Consider the following 24,466-nt stretch of genomic DNA (forward strand, 5'->3'; position numbering starts at 1 on the left):
AGCACTCACACTAATGCAGGTGGCGAATCCGGGGTACGGTGCGACCAAGCGGCGCGGCGCGCGAGCTGGTGTGCTCCACTCCCTCGCGCACCCCACTGACGCCTAAAAATGCTATTGCGACGCGTCTTGCGGTTAACTTCAAGAACGACTATTTAATTGGCCCGGACTATAGCTCGTAGTAGTATGTAAACGTGTAAGAAGAGTTTTAAGTACGGTCAGCCAGTTGAGAAACGTGTGGCCTAGTTGTGTCACTGACATTTAGGGCGCGCAAAAAAAGTAGTTCAGTCTAAACACGAGGTGTATGACTGCGCAGCAACCGATCTCAACCGCTCCATTCAAACCGCCATGTTCCAACTTCAGATTGGACTAGGTACTTGTAATGCGCTCACTATATCAGTCGATTGCGCTCACTGGTTAAGAATCTCAACGTCAGTCGATAACTGGATGGGTTATTGATGGATCTCTGTCAAGGCATTTTGAAGTTTTGTATTTTATCAAAATAGGTAGGTATTCCGTACTTATCTAAGTCCTCGTTCACACTTCACACCAAGCGAGTTGCTCGGCTGAAAAAAGTGCCGAATTCTATTGTAAAAATTCTTAACTTTTACTAAAATAACAGGTATATGTGTATATAATGTTCTCTGCGAAAAAGGATAACACTAGATTTAGAACTGTCAATTTAGTTTATAGATTGCGTATAAAGGAATTATATATAAGAAAAACGAATAAGTAGATCACACAATTTGATATTTAATTCTAAAGTACAGGTTAGATATGAACACTTACGAAATAAACGTGTAAACAATATCAGTCTATCTTTACATAGTGCATTCAATATATTATAATCTTTTCTCTATTTATAAATAACTCTTCTTTTAATCATAATTATTATGGACCTAACCTATATTATTATGGATTAATATGGTTAATCGACGTAAAATATACGACATAGTAATCTTTATGTTAGAATTAAATTAAACATGTTTAAGTAGATTGATATTAGCTAGAGATTATACAAAACAAAATTATTAAGACTGCGTACGGACTGATGGTTGTTTAGCACTTAAGGGTCATCCACACATTATATCACCATCAACTAAGGAACAGTTGCATATGATGCGGTTACGTAAGTTATTTTCACGTTTTTGGCCAGAAAAGAAAACAGTTTTTTTCCGTTATTTTAGATAGTTGCTCAACTCAAGGGCCGTACCAAAATTTTAGCCTATGGGCGTTTGTGCACTCATCCTTGAAATCACGGATTCCGTAAAAATACGAATAGGTACACACTGCACCGCGCGATTTTTCCCGCAAAAACCTGTGGAAATTTTAAGAATGAAATACCGCAGTGCGTATTTACCCTTACACTGGTTATGTTAACTTTTCAAAAATGTAGACTCGCCCTGATAGTGCTATCGAGTATTGAAAATAAGATAAAATACAAAATAATGCACGTTTTAATAACACAGATTTTAGTTTTTTAATACACATGTTTGTGGTGTACGATAGTTAGGTCCAATTCTACAAATCTTATACACTAAATATATCGGGTAAAAGCGTCGTTCTAAGTAATACCAATGATTGATTTTTTTTAATTGCATTAACAAAAAAAAAACCAATAGCAGATTATTTTTAATAGCACAATTTAGGATTAAGTAAAATATGAGTAAATTTAAAAAAGATAGCAAAAGCTGGAAATACTTGTTGTAATTAAGTATTACAGTTCCAGAAAAAAAATAGATAAAAAAATTAAATGAAAATTATTCGGAAAACAATTTTTTTTGTGGAAGCCTCACGACAATCCCAAAAAATCATTCGGTATTAATCAAAACGAGTCTCATTACACCCAATTCTGGTTATTATTACAAAAAAATGACTCTGTTAGTGTTGGACACTACAATTTTGACAAAAAGAAAACAAAAAAAAACACGTGTAACACACAACTTCTAATTTTTAGGTTAAACGAAAGCGAAATGTTAATATTTGGTGTCGTCCGTACCATTCGTTCTTATCTAAGATAGAGCGTTTTATGTTTCCGTCTGAAAGAATATTTATAAGTCCCGCAAATTGCTATTGCGCTGGAACCATGTCTCATTAACATCGAAATGACGTAATTTGACGTATATTTAAGTAAACATAAACATCAGCTCGAAACTTCAGTCTAGTGCTGACGTCACTAAAACGCCACACGCATTAGCAATTTACGGGACTTATACTAAACAAATTTGACCCGGCATCACAATGAGGAGGTTTCCAGACAACGTTCCAGAAAATTTTCATAGATGGCGCTGAAAACTTCCACCACTAAAGATGAAAAATAATACCTATATCTACATCATCTATGCTTTAAATTTGAATCGGATGCGAAATTAATTAATTAACATCTATTATAGTTCACAGATTTTGTGGGGAAGAAACGTAAGGAAAATTGCAGTGCACACTAGCTCTTACTCTCCATCTATGTCATTGCTTGACACGACCTAAACATTAAAGCATAGATCATATAGATATCGGTATTATTTTTCATCTTTAGTAGTTATAAAATTCAGCGCCATCTATGAAAATTTTCTTGAACGTTGCCTGGAAATCTCCTCATTCACGGCGGTTATGAAACTTGTAACAAAACCTCGAGGCTTCACCTATACTGGCAGGCGTCAAATGTAGGCTTCGAAATCGCTAGATATAACGCGTAGAATTTAACTCCTCACGCGCCATTTTAACTCTAATGGGTCAACTCTCATGTCAAAAGTACGAATTTAATCCTTATTTTAAAGGTGAACCGTACTTTTGACATGAGAGTTGACCCAAAGAGTTAAAAAGGGCGTGTGAAAAGTCTTTTTGTACTCACTATAAAGGTATGATTCCGAACCACGCTGCACGCAGCAGCGCTGCCGCAACAGTGCTATCACCAGCTGTCACAGCGCTGTCGCGGCACTACTGGTCTCCATACAATCTCTATAAGCTTATATGAGATTGCATTCCGAGCTAGGCAGCAATGTAGCGGAACAATTTTAAATTCACTCTCACCCCTAGTGATCAAATAGCTAATATTTGACAGATGTCGATTAAGGATCAAACCGAGAGTATAAATTGTTATATTGTATAACTTAAAGCACGAAACATGTGTCCGGAGAAGTTATTCTCTTCTCTTTTCTCTCTAACTTTTTTGACATTATTGTGACCTCATACAAAACTTTCTTGTAGACAGAGAACGCTGTAAACATGATAGTTTGGTACGAGATGACAGATCGCGACCGACTAGCGATTGAAGTTAATGAATGTTAAAAACTTTGCAGAATAGAGCGACAGTTTCATTTTCCCTGAACTTTGTCATAGTAAGGCGACTATATTATGGACTGCTACGTATAGTACCCGGCAAACAACTTGGGCATGAAGCAGCGTAGTGGGAGAAAGTTGGCGAATCCGGGAATCGAAAGTCGGACATATCAACCAATCACGTGCATTCGCGCTGACTGATCAACCAATCCCGTGGAGCCACCATTCGCCAGCCAACCGCGTCAATACTCAAGTTGTTTGCCGGGAACTGTAAGATCGGTTTGATCATAAATGACATCATAAGTATAAAATCAGCTTTAAATAGACAGAAAAACAAAACGCTCAAACAAACAAAAAATAACCTAAATTGCACAAATCCAATTCAAACTTGTTATTTATCTAATAGGAAATGTAAAGGGCATACATTTAGACACAAATAATATATTAAGAGGGTACCTCAAAACCTTTCGCTTGACACAAGGATTTCACGGTGGTATAGTTTTCTCTTTCACACAACCGAAGATAGAAAGAGACAGCGCAAAGTAAGAAATCAGTCGTGAGTCAAGCAAAAAAAAAACTTAATCGTAATTCATAAATCGTACAACTATAATTTTAGCGACCGAAATAATTTTTAGCACACTTTTTCACTAAATAAATAAAAGAAATAAATAATACAACAAGCGAAAAGACTCCATACTGAATAATTACTATATAATGTTGCCATAATATTATAGATCATAGTTGTTTATGAGATCATAAATCATAAAGAGGTACCTCTAATATATGATTATAAAACTAAAACTATAAACTAATGTTGCAAAACATTCCGACCTCCTTGCTTTTGAGCGCATATATTGACTACTATTAATAAATGCCGATGATAGAAACTAATACATATAAAATCACTATAATCCTACTATTAGTACTAAAAACTTATAAGCAGGCAAGGAAATTGAAATGCATAGAATCGATAATCTCAGAAAATCGATCATTTCAATCAATCAATATCGTGCAGAACGAGACAGTAATATTTTTCATTTTTTGTTTCAGTTTTGTGTTAGTTCTAATAAGTTTAAATGATTTTGTATAGTGGTGATGATAAAAAGAATAATATCCGGCTGAGTTTTTTGTGGGCTCTTCTCAGACATGGGCATGTTTGGAACCCTCGTAGCTTTAGTTTTAAATTCGCGTATTAATTATCACCACTATATCTTACAAATCCAACAACCGACCATCAAATAGTGTAATTTATTACCTATTTTGAATAAATTGTTTGACTTTTGACTATTATGGGGTCTTCAGTATTTTTCCGCATTTATTTTAGTTATAATTCATCAAATTTAAGTATTTATCAAAGAAAATATATCAAAATCATATGTCATTATCGAAAATTCATAGTAAAAAATAGTAGTCAAAAGTATATTTACATAAATAAGTACACAAAATTTTAATATAGGAAGATGCTCCTACACTGGCAATATCAACAAAGATTTGACTTTGACATGTACTCAAACAAGCTTAGTTTTTCAATACTGCAAGTGTAGTAACACCTACTAATATAAAGAAAATGTTACCAACAACATAATATACAAAACTACCACACCACTATGTTTACATTTATATTTTATTTTTTGAGAAAACGAAAATAAACGGATATTTTTTTTGAGCTATTAGGTATAACTGAAAGTAAAAAATATATTTTTTTTCATTAATATGTATACTCACGTAAATATAATATCTTTTGTACAAAAATATATTATATTTTCCGAAGTTGTATATAAAGACAAAAATATACAAATGCAAACACAGTTAGTGATAAATGTCTATGAAATAAATATACATAACGTATAATATTACATATACAAACAAATGTACATTAATATAAAAATATGATTTAACATAATAATGTAAGTGAATATATTCCTACATGCATCACGAACGTTATATTTCTATGTGTATAATGTATCATATAAAATGCTGTAGGAATGATAAAACTATCAAGTTATCAAAGCAAAAAGCAAATTAAGCCCGCTAGTTTCGACTTACAGCATATTATAATGTATTTTTTTTATAAAGAAATCTTCATAACTTTTATAAGGAAAGTATGTATAATATGCACTATTCTTGATAGTTAATTTTTAAGCCCCATTTCCATTATGGCAGTTGAATGCCTTAAAAGCATGTAGTTTTTGTAAAAGAGAGATGTAGCAAAACATTAAACAGACATTCCTGAAGTCATAAAAAGAAGGCAAAAAAATAGAAGCGACGAATTGTTATGTAAATAAAATTTGTTGTTAGCTAAAAACTATAAGCGGTGGATGGCCAAATGTAAACGGGCCTTAACTAATATATTTTTATATCAACAAATTCCATAATATATAAACAAAAAAAACTATTCCCGAAGGAAATAATAAATATATCTATGAGTCCCATAATGTTATGTACACACGGCAATCTCCACCAAACTAAATATACCAAATATTAGTAAGCACACATTATTAGAAAACTTTACCACATTGTCTATATTTTTTTATGATGGCAACACTGAACAAATTAGATGAATAAAGGTATCACCACCTTATTGTCATATTCACTAATTTAGGTACACTTTTTATCTCAAAGCCGTGTAGAGACTCAAAACGCTTTTATTCTCCTTGTGTGAAGGAGTTTTGGAGAACACGTTCCAAAATCTAAGCGTTTCGTCGCCCGCGCCTGTGACTATCGCCTCGCCGTCTGGTGATAAAGCCAGATACAGGACTCTGTACGAATGCCCCGTTAGTTTTGCCACCTGGGGATAAACAATAAAAAATTTAATCTATGCTGTAGCCTGTACAACTTAATTTTTTTTTTGGGAGAAAAATTGAGTGATTCTCTTATAATATTGTAAGCCAGTAGTGTAGGTCGTAGATTACATATCCAAGGTTTGAACCAAATATGATGTGAAGACTGAAGGCATTTTAATCGAGCAAATCTTTAAAGCGCGTTTTAAACCCGGCGACTTGCGCCATCTGTTATCGCCGCGTGAAAACAATCATCACCGATGCTTTTGCTTGTGATTTCGTGTTCGGTGAATTTTTAGGTGAATAAATAGGGTTTTGCTACTTGCTAGGCTGGTCAAATGCCAAATGTTTTCAGTTGAATAATTTTTCTGTTATATCCAGGAAATATTTTTTTAAAAATTAGAATTGGAATATGGAATTACTTGTGTAAGCGAAGGATATTTCCAAACTAGGATCTGGTTCTGTGAATATCCGTGCGTAGACACGAGCTCACTCGAGTGTTTTGACCATGCCAGGTTGCATACTTGCGATCCTGAAATCAACATATAAGTATAATGCTATTATATCCAATTGTCTTGGTATAAGTCCCGCAAATTGCTATTCCGCTGGAACCATGTCTCATTAACATCGAAATGACGTCATTTTGACGTCATTTGACGTATATTTAAGTAAAAATATACCATCAACTGGAAACTTCAGTCTAGTGATGACGTCACTAAAAAGGCGGCCACGCGCGTTAGCAATTTGCGGAAAATATATCGTCGAGTACTGGGTCTAATACTAATACTAATGATGTCTGGTCCTAAGTGCCCGGTACTGTCAGCTGTACCGAGGTTGTGCTGGGTATGTCAGCACAGATACTGTCTCGAGAAGAGTATGTTAGGTTCCGTGCTATTTCGTGTTGGGAATATCGATATCGTGCTATCTTATGCTGAGTATGTCAGTATCGCTGCTGTTTCGTGCTGGGTATGTCAGCACCGGCGCGGTCTTGACAATTTAATATGATGGCGGTGCTGGGTATGTCAGTACTGTGTCAACTCACCGGTGTCGACGCACTGCATGGGCTGCGACGTGAGCGTGTTCCAGAAGCGGATGCAGCGGTCGGCCGTGCCGCCGCCCGACGCCAGCAAGCCGTGCTGGTGTGGCGACCACGCGATCGCCTTCACTGCGGCTACGTGTGCTGAGTACGTTTGCACCGGGGATGTCGAGTGCTAGAAATAAGTTTCCTATTAATAGATCTTTTTCTCTTTTTGCGACGCATGCTTTGTTGCTGAGTAAGTAAGTCATAAGTTCATAAGTCCCGTAAAATTTGTTTGCTGCACCATTAATAAATAATATACCATTTATAAATACGTCCAATAATAATTGGACGTATTTTCTGAAAAATGTTCCTACCTACTAATCGAGTCAAAAGTGTGATTTAGGAACTGATTAGCTGGGCGATTGCGTTAAAATGAAATATCACATCGCAAAACATCTTCAGGGTAGTTTTAGGATTGTAGCCTTAGCTTACCCATTCTAGCTTCTTTCAGTTGGAATATCTGAGGCTGAACTAAGGTCTATAGAGCGCACTTTGACTTTGCTCAGACTTAAGACAGTTAAAACTAGACAGCGTTATACCACTCGCATAAATCTGTCTCGTTTTAACTGAGGATTGTAGCCTTAGCTTACCCGTTCTAGCTTCTTTCAGTTGGAATATCTGAGGCTGAACTAAGGTCTATAGAGCGCACTTTGACTTTGCTCAGACTTAAGACAGTTAAAACTAGACAGCGTTATACCACTCGCATAAATCTGTCTCGTTTTAACTGAAACTTAAGTCTAAGTAAAGTCAAAGTGCACTCTATAAATTTTAACCTCCAAATCGTTTCTTAGTATAGCGTATAGCATAATTGTTAGTCTTGTGACCCATTACCAAATTGAAGTTTATGGCGCTTTCGGAACTTTTGTAAATGAATATACATATTACATCTTTAAAAAATCTCACACCTAACTCCTTATCAAAATTAATACAAGACTCTCATGGGGAATTTTAAATTAAATTGATAATTTACATTTTTATAGTTCCCACACATTTGCTAGTGCATAAAACAAAATAGGACATTAATTACTTTTATCACACACAAATAAGTTCACCGCAAAGCTTATCATTTGTATCCGACCTGCCGCAAACCACAATCTCACGCGTCGATTATTTTCTACATTTAAAAAAATATCTTCTCTAATGCAAAAATTGTATAACTTCTCAATATTTGCATCTACTTCAATTTTTTATCTCTTTGTAAATAAAGAAAAGTACCTAAAGCGACCCAATCGTATGCGACAAAAATAAATATCCGCCTATAAGTGGAATTATGATATGTTTATTTAATTATATGTTACCTAAAACTTGAATCATGTAAATTTTTTATATGTATAATAATTGTGGTTGTAATGAAATAAAGTAAAATAAATAAAATCGATCTTTCACTATCAACGTATCTAAGTTATCTATATGATATACTAGATGATGCCCACGAGTTCGTCCGCGTGGATTTCGGTTCTAAAAATCCCGTGGGAACCTCTTTGATTTTCCGGGATAAAAAGTAGCCTATGTCCTTTCCCGGGATTCAAGCTATCTCGGTACCAAATTTCGTCAAAATCGGTTGAACGGTTGGGCCGTGAAAGGCTAGCAGACAGACAAACAGACACACTTTCGCATTTATAATATTAGTATGGATAGTATGTATTAATTACTCCTACATTGACAATCGAATCTATGACGATATAAAAAGACAACTTACCATAGACCACACGAAGAGCTTGTTGTCGTTGCCTCCCGACGCGAGCGACTGTCCGTCGGGCGACCACTTCAGGCCGCATACTTCTTGTCTATGCCCTTGGAGAATTCGAGAAGATTGTATCGCTGAAAACGATGGAAAGAAGAAAATTAATTAAAATAATTTGGGTATAAGTCCCGCAAATTGCTATTGCGCTGGAACCATGTCTCATTATCATCGAAATGACGTCATTTGACATATATTGAAGTCAAAATATACCATCAGCTCGAAACTTCAGTCTAGTGCTGACGTGACGACGCAATTTGTGGGACTTATACATCTTGGAATTTTACTTTTCAGGTAAGAAATAAAAAGGGGAATGGTGGAAAGGTACTATTTCTGTATTTTATTTTATTGTACTCTACTATAGTTCTCCAGAAAAATGTCTAGACGAGCAAGAAATTTTTCTTGCTAGAATTTAAATTGCCAATGAATCTACGCAAAATCTGTAAACTCACATTAGAAAACTTCTTTCAGACTTTTATCAAATATTTATTAGTATTCAACCAATAAAAAAAATTACAAATGAATGAACATGTTTTTAAGAAATAAAAGGGATTATTTAAGTTGACCTACTCTTATAACCAGAACCTGCCCCCCAATTGTGTAAGGAAAACGTATTCATCGTTATCGTAATCGGTAGCAAATTCTGCCTTTCGATAACTGCAAAGTGTCGCTACTAGTAACTAGATGGCATTAAACAGTCGCTTCAGTACTGAGTGAATATACATATCACAAATTTCGTCACTGGCGGTAAGCGAAACCGTGGCCTAGTGGTCAAGGCATCGGGCGCGAACCCAGAAGATGCAGGTTCGATTCATGCTGCCGGTTACGCAATTTTTGATATGTATTTATAATTATTTAGTAATTTCCTTGAAGTGTAGGTAAAAACACTATCATAAAAATAATAAAAATATAGTAAAATGCAAATAATGTCATTTCTCGTTCAAAGAGCTGCATTGTAATATGGGCATTTGAAAGTAGTTTCGATAACTGCAAAGTATCGCTACTAGATGGCATTAAACAGTCGCTTCAGTACTGAGTGAACGTACATATTATCACAAATTTCGTCACTGGCGGTAAGCGAAACCGTGGCCTAGTGGTCAAGGCATCGGGCGCGAACCCAGAAGATGCAAGTTCGATTCCTGCCGGTTATGCAATTTTTGATATGTATTTAAAATTATTTATTAATTTCCTTGAAGTGTAGGTAAAAACACTATCATAAAAATTATAAAAACATTTCTCACCTGGAGTTCTAGTATCGCGCTGCCGTATGTGGCGGTCCCGTGAGCCGGAACTTAGTATGTCGCCGTTCCAAGCCAGAGCGCCGACGCGGGCTATGTGCCCTTGTAGTTTCGTCACCTGACGACACACATACAACGTGAAAATGATATACGATGCTACATCATATTACATTACATTAAATGATTCTACATAATTTATATTCAACTTCTAAATGCATATTTCTTTAAATTTTACTCATCAATTCCGATTCTCTTGTACACAATCTCTAAACTAAACTAAATTAACGGGTCTAAATCTAGTGTTATCCTTTTCCACAAGCAACATTATGAAAGGGATAGAAATAGATTTAGACGTGTCATTTTAGTTTAGTGTTTGTGTACAACGGAGTTAGTCACAGTATCTTATAACTTGCCAGACTAAATTTACCAACTGGTAGGAAATCGATTTGATTTTTTAACCCGTGAAATTATTTTTGCAAGTCATGAATTCAACTCGTACATCTCTCAGGGTGTATGAAGAATTGAGAATTAGAAAAAAAGAGATCCTATGAATTAAAAATACTACCTCACTCCCCATCATGAACATCTTCTGGGACTCGTTGCCTTAATAGAATTTAGGGCGTGCAATATTTCGGATTAGCAAATCATTTTTTTTAAAAATTCAAATTACATTACATGTAATGGATTTCAGTACAACATTACAACCTAAGTCATAGAAAAGTTATGACATACTTTAGCTTTAGATAACAGGTCTGTAATAAGGCAATGGTACTGATTCTGAGCACAACTAAATTTTAGAGCATTCGCATCCTCTTCGTATTAATATAAATATGAAAAGGAATTAAATTTAGAGCCGTCAAACCTCGTGACTTTAGCTGCCAGTCGCGAGCGTATTGTTTAAATTTGTAGCGTGCACTAAAATTTAAGAGACTTTAATTAATGTAAAATTCATGTTCCGCGCATTGTTCATGTTTTTAGCAATATTAAAAAGAAGAGGATGCAGATACTCTAAATTTAGTTTGGAGAAAGACAACAGAATCGGCGCCATTGTCGAGCGAGTGGTGTGAAAATGTAGATTTCTCACCTCCTTGTTAACAGCGACGTCCCACACGCTGATGTGTCCCTTCTGAGTGCCGACAGCTACTAGATGACCCCGTTCGCTCCACGCTACAGATGTCACCGCGTTTCCTTCCGATGATAAGTCACATAGCCGTGTCACCTGAAACAATGGAATACGGTATTTGACAACTAGTCAAATCAGTGACTTTTTATCAAACGTCAAAACGCGCGCTTAGGGTGAGATCTATAGAGCGCACTCTGACTTAGCTTAGACTTACGATGGAGTTAAAACGAGACAAAGCTATATCCCTCACACAATATATCTATATCTGTCTCATTTTAACTCAATCTTAAGTCTGAGTAAAGTCAAAGTGCGATTTATAGATCTGAGGGTTAGTATGCGAGATTCTATGAAGTACCGGTGTGTGACGTCACAATCATTTGACGTGCTTTTTTTAGTTTAATCGATAATTTAAAATAGTTATTACACTTAAAACCAACACAGGACGTGGATTTTACGTATTTTGGAAGACCCTCTATTTAATAATCACTGAGAAATAATTTATTTTTGATGTAGTCAAATACCCAATTACATTATGCTTTATTATCTCATAGGTTATGAGCTATGGTCACCCGGGCTGTGTGACCATAGATCATAGGCTCGGGGGGCTCATTTTTTGCGCAAAGGATCAGCCTGGCTGTCCAGCGCGGAAATGCAGCCAGTATTCTTGGCACCATTCCACGCATGATTTGTATAGTAATTAGATAAGGTTAGCTTACAGTTATATTTTTAAACTAGCTGATGCTCGCAACTTCGTCCGCGTGGATTTAGGTTTTTAAAAATCCCGTGCGAACTCTCTGATTTTCCGGGATAAAAAGTAGCCTATGACCTTTCCCGGGATGCAAGCTATCGCTGTACCAAATTTCATCAAAATCGGTTGAACGGATGGAACGTGAAAGGCTAGCAGACAGACAGACAGACACTTTCGCATTTATAATATTAGTATGGATTTTAAGAAAACATATTATAATACGCAACAGGTTGAGATAGCAATCGGGATGGGGACGCCCCGCACACCCACACAGCCCCCGCGCTAACCCAGTGAGGGCGAGCGCGGGTGACCGGGGCGCCCCTCCGCCTCATACCCCGATTGCCATCTCGACCTGTCGCGTACTATACCTACTTATTAAAATCTGAAAATTTATACAAGAAGCTAAATAAATCAACATAGCAATCTTTCGGGTGTCACTTTAACTTCTCTTACCGTTTGTTTTAATTAAATGTTTTTATGCATATACTTAAATCTTAAATGACAGAACAATCAAACAAGGACAGGTACCAATAAATTAATTGACAGATTCTGAACAAGACAAGCAGCAGAAAGGGCTATAATAATATATAAGAGATATAGTACGCGACAGGTCGAAATGGCAATCGGGGAGGGAACGTCCAGCACACCCGCACAGCCCTTGCGCTAACCAGGTGCAAGCGAGCGCAGGTGACGTGGGACCCCGATTGCCATCTCACCCTGTCGCGGACTATAGATAAATAGGTGGCAGCTAAACGATAATTGCCATCATCATCATGATCAACCCACCACCGGCCCACGACTGAGTACAGGTCTCCTGTCAGAATGAGAAGGCTTTAGGCCATAGTTCGCCACGCTGGCCAAGTGCTGATTGGCAGACTTCACACAGGCATGCAGGTTTCCTCACGACGATTTTCTTCACTTTCTAATTTTTTGAGAATAAAATTTTGCTCATGGCTACTTGCTAATAATTTAGCTGTCAATAGGTGAAAGAATTTTTAAAATCAGTTGCGTAGTTTTTGAGTTTATCCTACGTTTTTCTTATGATATTTGTTAATTTTCGATGGAAGCTTGATTTCTTCCGACAAAACACAAACCAATACAAAACTATGCCTATAAACCTTCCTCTTGAATCACTCTATCTATTGGTGAAAACCGCATTGAAATCCGTTGCGTAGTTTAAAAGATCTACGCGTTCATACATACAGACAGATAGCGGGAAGCGACTTTATTTTATACTATGTAGAGATACCAAGTACTCGTACACAGTGTCCGGTAGCATGGATTTGTGGGCGCGACGTGCACTGCGGGGGTAGACTAGTTCCAGATCGGCTTAGTACATGGGCGAATGACCTGCATTTAATAATACCTGCGCGCCCTGATAACAGTGACTTGCAGAGTTGCGCTCGCGACTAAAATCTAGACAAGCGTACGCTAAAAAACAACTAGCTCAGGTACCTACCTAATTAGTTTGTGTACGTAGTAACAACTACATACAACTACCTGCTAGTAATAAGTAAAAAATTTAGGTACCTTTTAATTCTATGAGAAACTAGCTGAACCGCCCCGGCTTGACTCGGGTAGAGTTTACAAAATTGAGGGGGAGGTTGAATTAAATTTTTCTCTCCGTAAGAACCGTCCTCGTACTTCAAGGAATATTATAAAAAATTTGCGAAATCGGTTCAGCGGTTCTCGAGATTTGCGATGACCAACACATTTGGTGATTCATTTTTATATTATAGTTATATATATTTATATAACAACAAATTTACGGTTTTCGGATATTTCCGATTAAAATAAAACAAAAAAAAGCAGCAATTATCTGAATAAAAAAAAGAATAAGCAGGTATAATGATTCAGTGCGAATCATTCATGGGAGCATTTTGAAGAATTTCCGAAAAATTACTCACACATGAGTAACCCAACAACTTTTTGTTATTATATAGTTAGCGATTATATTCTAAAGTTTGGGTAAAAGTTGTAGTATGCACAATAATACGGTTATATTGCCTATTATATTAACGAGTATCCGGGACGAAATAATTAAATACAAAATCGCAGACAAATCCATAAGGATCAAATTGGTCGTTTATTGCAGCGCGATTATTCAATTAAAAGTTTTATTTACAACGCTAATTCAAGTCTCCGTACCGGTTTTAGATAAAAAGGGCAAAAAGTGTCTAATACATCTATAGTATGCAGTGTTGCAACTATGTACCCTGTACAATTTATAGAGTTTAAGAGTTCAATATAGAAATGGAGAAGCCGGGCTATTACACAATAATGTATTAACTAAGTGGTTTATTGAGGCCTATGTCCAGCAGTGGACGCAAACAGGCTGTTGGATTGGATTGGATAGTGGTTTTAGAAAAAATGGTCAGGCGCTTTCTTCATTTCTCGCAGTGAAAAAGTAATTTTATTTGTATTTCATACTCAAGTTAATATTTGTTAGCATTAAACATGCCTGAGACCATCTATTAGTGAATTTGAAGTTATTATGTCTATTAATTCTGAAGTACCGGCAAAAACAATGTCATCCCCTATCCCGAAGCTCTGACAGACGTATGGACAGACGGACAAGGCCGCTTAAGCATTCTATGGTGAGGAATTTTCTAAATAGAGATGAAATACGATGTACTTGTAAACGTTTGAACGAAAATTGTCCTTTCTTGAATCTGACGTCATCAAATGTAGATTGTAGGTATTATATTATTGATTTATTTATTTAGACATCTTTATTGCAAACACACATATGCAGGAAAATACATACATACATATACAGATACAGAATAAACTATACAAAGGGTGCAATGGCGGCCTAATTGCTAAAGCAATCTCTTACAGAAGTATCCGAATTTTTCCAAACGTCTCTTTCTAGGTAAGTCTTAAAAGGAGATAAGCGCAGACGAAAAATGGTGTAAATTAACATGTTATTTTTTGTCTTATACATTCTTTATAATTACGTAATCACACATTAAGAGTTCACGACATCAGGTCAAAACTTTTGGCCTTTACTCGTCACGGACCTGCTTGAGATACCTACTTGCCACCAGCTGTCTATCTCATTTTCATAATACGAAAAAAACAGTCTACGATCCTTGCCACCAGACAGCGCATGGCTGACACGTGGGTCTGACCGTGGTCGGACCACAACTTACCACCAGGTAAAGTACTTGTGATGTAGGTACAGTACGCGGCAGAAAATACGTACATTTCGGTTTTGTAGAGCGTTTGTCATTCATACCTATGTGACGTTTTGTCGGTCTCAATGACAGAGACAATGCTCTACAAAACCGCAATCTTTTTCCAAAGATTTTCTACATTATTTTCTGCCGCGTTTCAGTTAAGAAAACCATCGGTATGGTACTTTGTAACTCACATACAGGGTCGGCGCCAGGGTAGGCATTAGTTAAGTTATTACATATCTACTAGTAGACACAGTGAAAAATGAGCATTAAGCTATTTCCATTATGGTAAGCAGTGCCTTTATGCCTCTATGATCTGCACGCCACTATTAAGCTTTCAAGCTTGTACTACCAGCAAATAAATTCCGACTATATTATATATGTATATATCTATCCGACTAAACTAAACTACATATTGTGGCTAATTTCGTTGTACACAATCTCTAAACTAAACTAAAATGGAACGTCTAAATCGAATGCTATCCCTTTCATAATGTTGCTTGCGGAAAAGGATACCACTAGATTTAGACCTGTTAATTTAGTTTAGTTTAGAGATTGCGTACAAGAGAATCGGCCCCATTGTTTTAAATAATACCTAAAAGCCTATAATGCGTCTAATTTCAGACTAGGAAAATAATATCTATTGTAGAAACTAGAAATACATCAATAAATGATGCAAAGTAAATGCAATGATGCCTTGCAAAACGTAATTTCTTTCCTATTTTTATATCGGACGACGGAAATCTAAATACATATTTACCTAACTCTACCCTGAAGCTCTTTAACAGTCTCCACCAACGTGTTATACTAGATTTACAAAAACATTAATTTGAAGACTAGGTATAAATCATTAAAAACATCATTCGTTTGAGGTCTATAAATCATGGCAATAATTTCTCCGCTAAGTATCTGGTCAGTCTTGATTAAATCCATAGAGTGAACTCAGGCTTGACCGATTTATATTTATAACATAGCACATAATCTGTCTCTATAGAAATCCCGATGCACTAAACTAGACGAATTTTATTGCCTTCGTATTGACGAAGCGACTGGTTTATCAATTTAATAATTTCACGTCAGTTTTATGTCGCATAAAGATAATACATCGAGGTTTTTCGACGTAGATTCCGTCGGCCCATTAGCTCAGTTGGTTAGAGCGTCGTGCTAATAACGCGAAGGTCGCGGGTTCGATCCCCTCATGGGCCAATGACTTTTTGCGAATTGCATGTTATTATATTTTTTATTTAGTTATGTACGAATAAAATATAATTTGCATTGGAAGGTCTCTTGTTTAGCATAAATACGTGTAATATGATAGACATTAGGTGTTTTTCGATATTTCGCTTCGTTTTTTTCGTTCGATTTCCTGTCTGCGCTTATAGAAACATGTATCGCGATTTGGGGTTCTTTACTGTTTACGTAAATAGAACCTTATGTTTTATTTTAGTCCATTCTTTCTACAAGTTTTGCAGAGTGCAGACTACAATACATGCAAATGCAATGCAAATTTTTACTCGTACGACGCGACGGTTCAACAAGTAAGATTTTGAGTTTTGGAACCTATGTAGGACTGTTATGTACTAAAGTTACAGAATCTGATTTACACAGTTTTACGACTAAGTTAACTACGTCGGATTACAACATTCAATCTATCTGTAAATTTTCGATCAGTTACTCATAGCCTCGTTACTTGTCAAAAATTGTGCGGTTTTTTGACAAATAACAACGTTGCTGTAATTAATTTATTGACAGGTCACATATAGATTGGATAAAACTCAATGTAAAAATGAAAAAATATTTGAGAAACCATTTAAATAAATTCTGAAAACCTACACAGTATAAAGTATGCAAAATATCTACGGGACCACTGTTACGGGTGTGCCACAAATATATCTAAAAATGAATTAATTTAATAGATATATCTCATTAATAAGTCGTAAAACTAACACTGTAACTAGAAATTCTCGCGTGTCTAAGATTATATCAGCATCGCATTGTTTAGATAACTCCACGGGATCTATAAATTCTGCATTTTCTATACAATCTGGATTCGAGAATCTAGTCTCATATTGAAGTAAGTTTACGAAAATAAACTCGGTATTTTATGTGAATATGCTGCATCAATATTTGTGAGTGTGTAAGCATGCCACATGCCAGAAAAAGGCACTGCCTATTTCAATTGGATTTAGTTCAAGTATAATTATTCAATTTTAATTTAATACCTAATGTAATAGGTAAGTTGATACTTTTTTAATACTAAAAAAAGAAGTAGATTGTTGTAGAATGCGAAAGTGTGTTAGTTTGTTGGTTTGTTAGTGTGTCAGTCAGTCACTTCTCCTTTTATACTTATGTGCATTTAATATAGACATACCTGGCTGGTACATGCGCTCCACAAGTAGACACAGCTTCCCAGGCCCACGCTGAGTACATTCTGTGCGGACCAGTCTACCAGGTTGAGGTAGAAATCGTCTTGCAACTCGGGTGCGTCTAACACCTATAAAATAAACGGTATTTTTAAAGTTACATTGAGGATAGATAGGAGCAAAATTGACGTCAGTTTGAACTATGGATTTGTATAAAAAAAAACGGACGAGTACAGTTTTTTTCTAACACAATCAATTTTTCATAATAAAAAACCTTTCGCAAACCAAAAAAAGTTACGGTTAGGCTACGCTTCTATTGGAATTGTACAAAGATGATGGGTTATCTCGGTCAATTACATAGATAGATAGCTGTTCAGTTAAAATTAAAAGATCCTCGTTGAGCGCAAATATTTTATTAATATTTTTACATTTTCTTGAAAACATGTTTGTATTTGATGATTGTAAATATTATGTTAATGTAATTTGTACCTTAAAGGGAATCCTTGAAATCTTTCGTGTAGCTTTGCGCGGTGACCGCAACAGCTTTTGTGACTTCGCTGACACAGGTGAAAGGCTGTACGGCGAGGGGTCTATATTCTCCTGAAACAATGAAAAATTTACATTAAAACACATTGAAACTCGTTAAAGTTAAACGTTTAAAATCTGTGTTTCTGAAGAAACCCATAAAACACGTGAATAATACTAAAGAAGTTTAAAATTTTCAAATGGTATACAAAATAAGTTTTAAATTTTCAAATGGTACATATAATGATGTTTAGGTTATGGTCGTAAAGTGCACTAAAATAAGTGAACGCAATAAAAAAAACCTGAATCAAATAAACGTGACAGAGCAAAGACCTAATGTTATATTATAAAGTCGAATGACGAGCCAGGTATGAATAAATCGTAGCATGCATCTTTCGTTAAGAATTCAGACAGAGACATTTATTACGTAGACCAATACATAATAAATATATTTGTGTAGAGATGATTTTCTTAAAAAGCTTACCACAAGAAGTCAAGTAGTCGTAACTTATAAACAGTTAAGTATTTGTAATTCAATCAACACTTGACAACTTGAGAGACAATAAAATGATTGGACATGGAAATAAATTAAATTTAATCGAAAACTTTAACTACTTAACGAATCTTAAACGCGCGGGTCGATAAAAAACTAACTAAACTTTATTACGGATCTAAAGTCTGGTTACAGGTATCTCTTGACATTCTCATTATAGACACAGAGGAAACTCATCAAGATACGATGACCACAATAATACTCTTGAGATTTCCGTCTAAATTAAGTTCACAATTACTATCGAACAATGTAAGATACACAACGTAAGATTGGACAACGGATTGTGATTATGGCGAACAAAAAAACGGACAAGTGTGAGTCGGAATTGCACACGAAGAGTTCCGTACCATCGTACAAGAAATAAACATTTTTTTTTTCAATTTTCAAGGCGGTCATATTGAAATTGATAGTATTTGTTGTTATAGCGGCAATAAAATACACATTCTGTGAAAATTTCAACTCTCTACCTATTACGGTTTACGAGATACAGCCTGCTGACAGACAGACGGACGGAAGGAAGGACAGCGGAGTCTTAGTAATAGGTTCCCGTTGGCACTCTTTGGGTACGGAACCCTAAAAAGCTAAAGAGGAAGCACGTTCATAAGTATTAGAGACAGCGAAAGATTTCCAAATGACTATGTTCTCATTAGGGGCTCGGGTATTAAAAGAGACAAATGTCCAGGTTGCAAAACAGAAAACCCTGATGAAGCAAAAACTATAGACAAATTGATTCGACTAATTTAAACGCTGTAGTGTTGGCGAGCGTTGGAAGGCATCTACAAAAAAACATAAGTCTGTAATATCTTCATCAAAGTTATAAAATAACTGCGCGATAATTTTAGTAACACAAATTAGCAAACTATTTACTACAATAAACTAGAAGCCGTTTGTTTTAAAATCGAAGTAATTGTGTAAGTTGATTGTGGAAATCTAGAGAACAAAACGGGGAATTGTCTAGAAAACTTCTGAAGCGTAACGCTAAGTCCTTGAAAGGTTCGGCTACCCGTATTCTTTTGTACGAATCGCAGTGAAAAAAATTACAACGTAACAAAATTAACTCCGTACATTTGATAGCGTCTCGATTTGTCAGCGATTTTTTTCACTATACGCTTTCAATTCATCATCGCACTACTTAAACTCTTTGATTGGTCTTATTATATCAAAGAGAATAATAGTATATGCATTAGATGTAGAGCTGCTAGCGCTACTTTGCTCTACATTTTTTATGTACCTTCCAAGATATACGGGCTCTAAAAAAACCATTAAATGAATATAATGTCTGCAATTATTATCTTACCATAACGCTGTAATGCGAATTTTAGCACTGAGAGACATCGTAGGAACTTCTCGGTAATTTACTGCAAAAAGTGCACATTTCGCGTAAACTCACGGCCATAATCACGGCCATGAACCCGGTTTATTGCGGTCTATATGAGGAACAAATCTTCAAAAAGCATCGCAAATTTCGTGGGACGAAATGTACGATGCTAATACCACGTGCATGAACTTTAAAGAGAAGGTTTATTTTGAAGATATTAAACGGAATAGAATAAAATATGGACAGTGTGGGTGAAGATATGGTATCCGGTGAGACTAAGGAAAACCCACTCAGTATTTAACCATTCTGCATGAAAAGGACAAGACGTCTTGCCAGCTTTGCAGAACCACATTATTGCGATTCAAATGGAAATATAACTGTGTTGTGACACCCACTTCAAACAAAAACATAAGACGCTGGCACATAAACATGAGCGTTAAGCGCATTCACAATAAATATTGTTGATAAAAAAGGGATTTACACGTAATACTACACGATATCGAGCCCATAACCGTTATAGGGAATTTAGGTTATTCAATCATTTCAAATAAAGAAACACGTGGACTGTAAGTTGAAACTTGAAACCGATCCAACACGTGAACATTAAACATCTATGAATGAAATAACGGGGCTGCTGAAATAAGATTGAAAGTGCATTGTGTGCATGATGATTAATTCACAACTGCCACTTAAGGAGATATTGACTTAGTAAACGCCCCGCCCCCGTGTGGTCGTCGACACAGTGGCCTTGGTATGTGGTCGAAAACGAATGCATATTATTATATTACGTAAGCCGAAAATTGCCTGCAGGAAATTGCAACTGGTTTTAAAAATGCGCAAGCAGGTCCGTCAGCTGAGATTCTCGTGGATAACAGATTCAGAGATGTGACTTAGGAAGATAACGTGTTTAGCCATTTTGATTATTACTAAAAGCAGTGTGCAATAATGTATATCTCTCGCTCATCTTATAATGAGACGTAAAATAAATCAGTAATTGGGCACGGTGATTTCACGAAATCCGATGATGTATGAGAACATTAGATTTAACCCGAGGAAGCTCCTACAGGTATTATAAAGTATCATTATTATTACAGAATATAAGTAGCGCATGACTAAATCGGATTAGAAGAGTAACTGCCAATGCTAAAAAGATTTGACCTCTTCAATAATTTGCCTTCCTAATGCTATTTTGATTAGACGAATTATGTTTTTGCATAATGTCAGAACAACATTACCGTCGATATGCTTGAAGCAATTTTACATCACGTCATGATGTAATAAAAACATAAATAGAATATTTACCTAACAATAACAGCGTGTTTTGCTATCATCACCATTTTGTGAAGTGTTCATCCCAGTGAAAAACGAACTAGACTCAACGTCTTGGTTGGTACAACATAATATGAGAATTTAAATATAGAAAGGTCGAACTGGCGTGACGGTAGTGATCATTGCATAGACTAGCATTCATGAGGAATGTATAGATCCACAATTGCCTATTTCCTCCACTGACAATTGCCCTATTCAATGCGAATAGACAAAAAGCGCCGCACAATAGATCGCAAAACTATATGAATCATACAATGAGTGTCGACCTAATGGACGTCTGCTATATCTGTCGGAAAGCTACTGAATAAACGTAAAAGGAATGTATAAATGTGGAGTATTTTAATGACGACCAAATAAGCTTATTTTTCAAGTTTAACAAAATTGTAAATCCCATAGAAAAAGCCATTTAAATAAATTAAGAATCACAGAATGCAGTGCACGAATTACACTAATGACATGACAGCCTTGAGAAAAAAGTAAAAGAAAAATTTCAATAAAACGCAAACCACAATGATGTAAGATGAATGAGCAATCAGTATTCAAGTTTATTAACCTCAGACAGCAGACGCATAAAAAGCTAGAAATCTAGCATGTAGTGACTAGATCTTAGATAACAGATTGATTGGTACTATAAATGAATGGCAGATTTTGTGACCTGTGCATATCCGTAAACAGGTCACGTTAGATACGCGGCATATAAAATAAGCCACTCTATAGATCTTCGGTCCGCTTTCAGATCTACCAAAAGAGAATACTAATTTAAACACAATACATTTAAGATTTGTCTGTACATTGTGAAAAATTTCAACAACGCGGCCATAATATGCTTTTTATTTATTCAGATATAAGTTAGCCCTTGACTGCAATCTCACCTAGTGGTAAGTAATGATGCAGATGGCAGTTTATATTAAACCCATGCCCCTTTGGTTTCTATAGGGCATCGTAGTACCGGAACGCTAAATTACTTGGCGGTACGGCTTTGCCGGTAGGGTGGTAACTAATAGCCACGAGCTTATGGAGTATAGAAGTAATTAGCGAATAAATCCCAAAAATGAAAAAGAAAATGTAGGAGTGTTTGCGGTGTAAGTCAAAAGTCTCGCTAATTTGAATTTGGTGTCGTAAATTTAACTCAATATGCTGATTCAATTGACTTTACAGTGTAAACAAACGTCACCCTATGGGGCCTCGATCGCAAAAGCCTCTGCAAACAAGGAGTTGTAGACATTGTAGAAAAAAATTAAGGCCAAGCAGATGCCTCTTGCGAAATTCTCTCGCGTACCGGTAGGTGTTTATTTTGTAAACAAACCACTGAGTGAACACGGATGAGCACTTCTGACTCTAAATGCTGATGACACAGGAGCTACGCTTATAAAACTTAGAACATAGTATTAGATCGCCTGAGCAATATTCATATTAACTGAGATAAAGTACATTAAGTGGTTTTACCTGTGCGAAAACAAAAGTATAACACTGTTATAATGCAATTTAGTAAAACTACTTGTCTGAAAACTCTATCTTAATGATTTATTTAAAAACATGTGGTGAACCATGATACAAAGCATTGCACGTGGGTGTCAAAGGCAACAGCCGAGAATACCGATTAGGATTCAATTTTTAATTTCTTTTTTAAATATCCAAATAACAATAGAGGTAAACGAACACCTCGTCTGATACCTATAATACCAAAGGCCAATCCTAGGTTCAGATCGAACATAATACCTAACGAACAGCTAATAAAGGATTCCATTGTTGAGATACGTGTACCCGCAGTGCGGTGTCAGTCAACGACTCTGTCGTATTAGGAAACTACAACATTTCATGTATCAGATAACACATAGGACATATGCATGGTGATTAGTGACTTGTAAATGTCAATCAGTGGACTTTCGATCATTGTTATAATTAAAAAATTCATAGAGAGGCACTTACCTATACGTCTGTAAATGACATTCAACCATCAAGGCTACGAGTGCGTCCGATACAAACACCGGTGGGCATTCGGCAAAAAATACGATTCGATATAATTAACGAGAAATGTCGACCGAGACGTCTTAGAAATTAGAAGCAGCAACCTACACAATCCAAACGTGACTGGGCTCTAATACAGGGACAATCTAAGACATGATCTAGATTGTAAGAACACAACGGCAGTCCGCCAACTATTTTCCAAAACAACTACAAAGAAATCGATTTCATGCAGCCAGATAAAAAATAAAAATAAAAAATGCATCTGTCGAATGTTACATAGCAAAAATTACAATTCATCCCCTGACAATGACCGCGAGTCTAGACTAAACCTTGTACGAGATCTTGCTCGGTGAGCTGTCTTTGCCGCGAAACGTAATGGTGAACATTTTGAGTCATTTGATTAGCAAATAAACCTGTCGTAATAGTATATCATTTGAAATAGTTTTTATTGCACGTTTTAAGGCTTTGAGCCTGTAATGTGCTAAAAGGTTTTACTATAATTACTACTCTTAAAGTTATTAAGTTTTCAATTAGTTAATAACTTCGGAGAGCAGTAATAACATTTTTTATAACTCTATCATTACTTGCAATTCACGTGAGTAACAGCACTTAGTCGCGGTTCAGTTTTGCGAAAACAATAAATTGAAATCAATTTCTCTAGGAGTTATTATTCCTCTCCCGAAGGATGCGGAACGATCAATTAACCATAGCGTGAACCGATTGAATGTTAGACGATTACATTTTTATACTTCAGGGTTTCGAAAATTAGCATTAAATCCCAATTTGGGCCACAACTACTTTTTGCACCAATGCAAAAATACGTCACGCTGTAAACTTCGTGCGTTGAAAATTTTAATCGTAGATACGTTTCGACTTTTACTGATGATAATAAATAAAAAAAGAGTCAGCAGTGACTGTAATACAAACGGACCAATGAACCCCGGGATCTCAGGCATCATTGAAATGCGCAAGCGCAAAATTTGTAAATTGCAAAGCGTCTAGACTTTTATCCGTTCAAGGTCTTGAAGCAAAAAGCATTAGATAAACCGCAACAAGACGATTCGTCGCGCCTGCATGTTACTTATGATGGAAAGCTTGAGCCGTGAGTGGCTCTGAAATTGCAAGCGCTGTCAAAACAGGCGCAAGCAGCTGTTTTTTTAAGCAGCTGCAATTTTAAGCTCAAATGCTTACTAAACCCAATTTTATATTTAATTTAATAAATCAATAATTTCTTAAATCATTAT

The 24,466-nt window shown here is 36.0% G+C and overlaps 1 protein-coding gene and 1 non-coding gene across 2 annotated transcripts in view; one reads left to right on the plus strand and one right to left on the minus strand.

Moving 5' to 3' along the window:
- Positions 1–726: 726 nt before the first annotated feature.
- Positions 727–24,466, minus strand: part of fzr (fizzy and cell division cycle 20 related) — a 71,857-nt gene continuing 48,117 nt past the window's right edge. Inside the window, exons 3-10 of the mRNA XM_034985329.2 lie at positions 18,019–18,129; positions 17,538–17,660; positions 11,198–11,332; positions 10,117–10,231; positions 8,834–8,955; positions 7,096–7,264; positions 6,476–6,585; positions 727–6,061 (exon numbers count right to left, since the gene is read on the minus strand). Of these exons, the coding sequence (XP_034841220.1) occupies positions 5,885–6,061; positions 6,476–6,585; positions 7,096–7,264; positions 8,834–8,955; positions 10,117–10,231; positions 11,198–11,332; positions 17,538–17,660; positions 18,019–18,129 (1,062 nt within the window). The 3' untranslated portion in view covers positions 727–5,884. The remainder of the gene's footprint in view (positions 6,062–6,475; positions 6,586–7,095; positions 7,265–8,833; positions 8,956–10,116; positions 10,232–11,197; positions 11,333–17,537; positions 17,661–18,018; positions 18,130–24,466) is intronic.
- On the plus strand, positions 16,299–16,372 carry TRNAI-AAU (transfer RNA isoleucine (anticodon AAU)). Its single transcript has one exon. It is a non-coding gene; the product is annotated as a tRNA-Ile (tRNA).

The sequence above is a fragment of the Maniola hyperantus genome, chromosome 4 (assembly GCF_902806685.2).
Source record: "Maniola hyperantus chromosome 4, iAphHyp1.2, whole genome shotgun sequence".
In the NCBI taxonomy this organism is placed as follows: domain Eukaryota; kingdom Metazoa; phylum Arthropoda; class Insecta; order Lepidoptera; family Nymphalidae; genus Maniola; species Maniola hyperantus.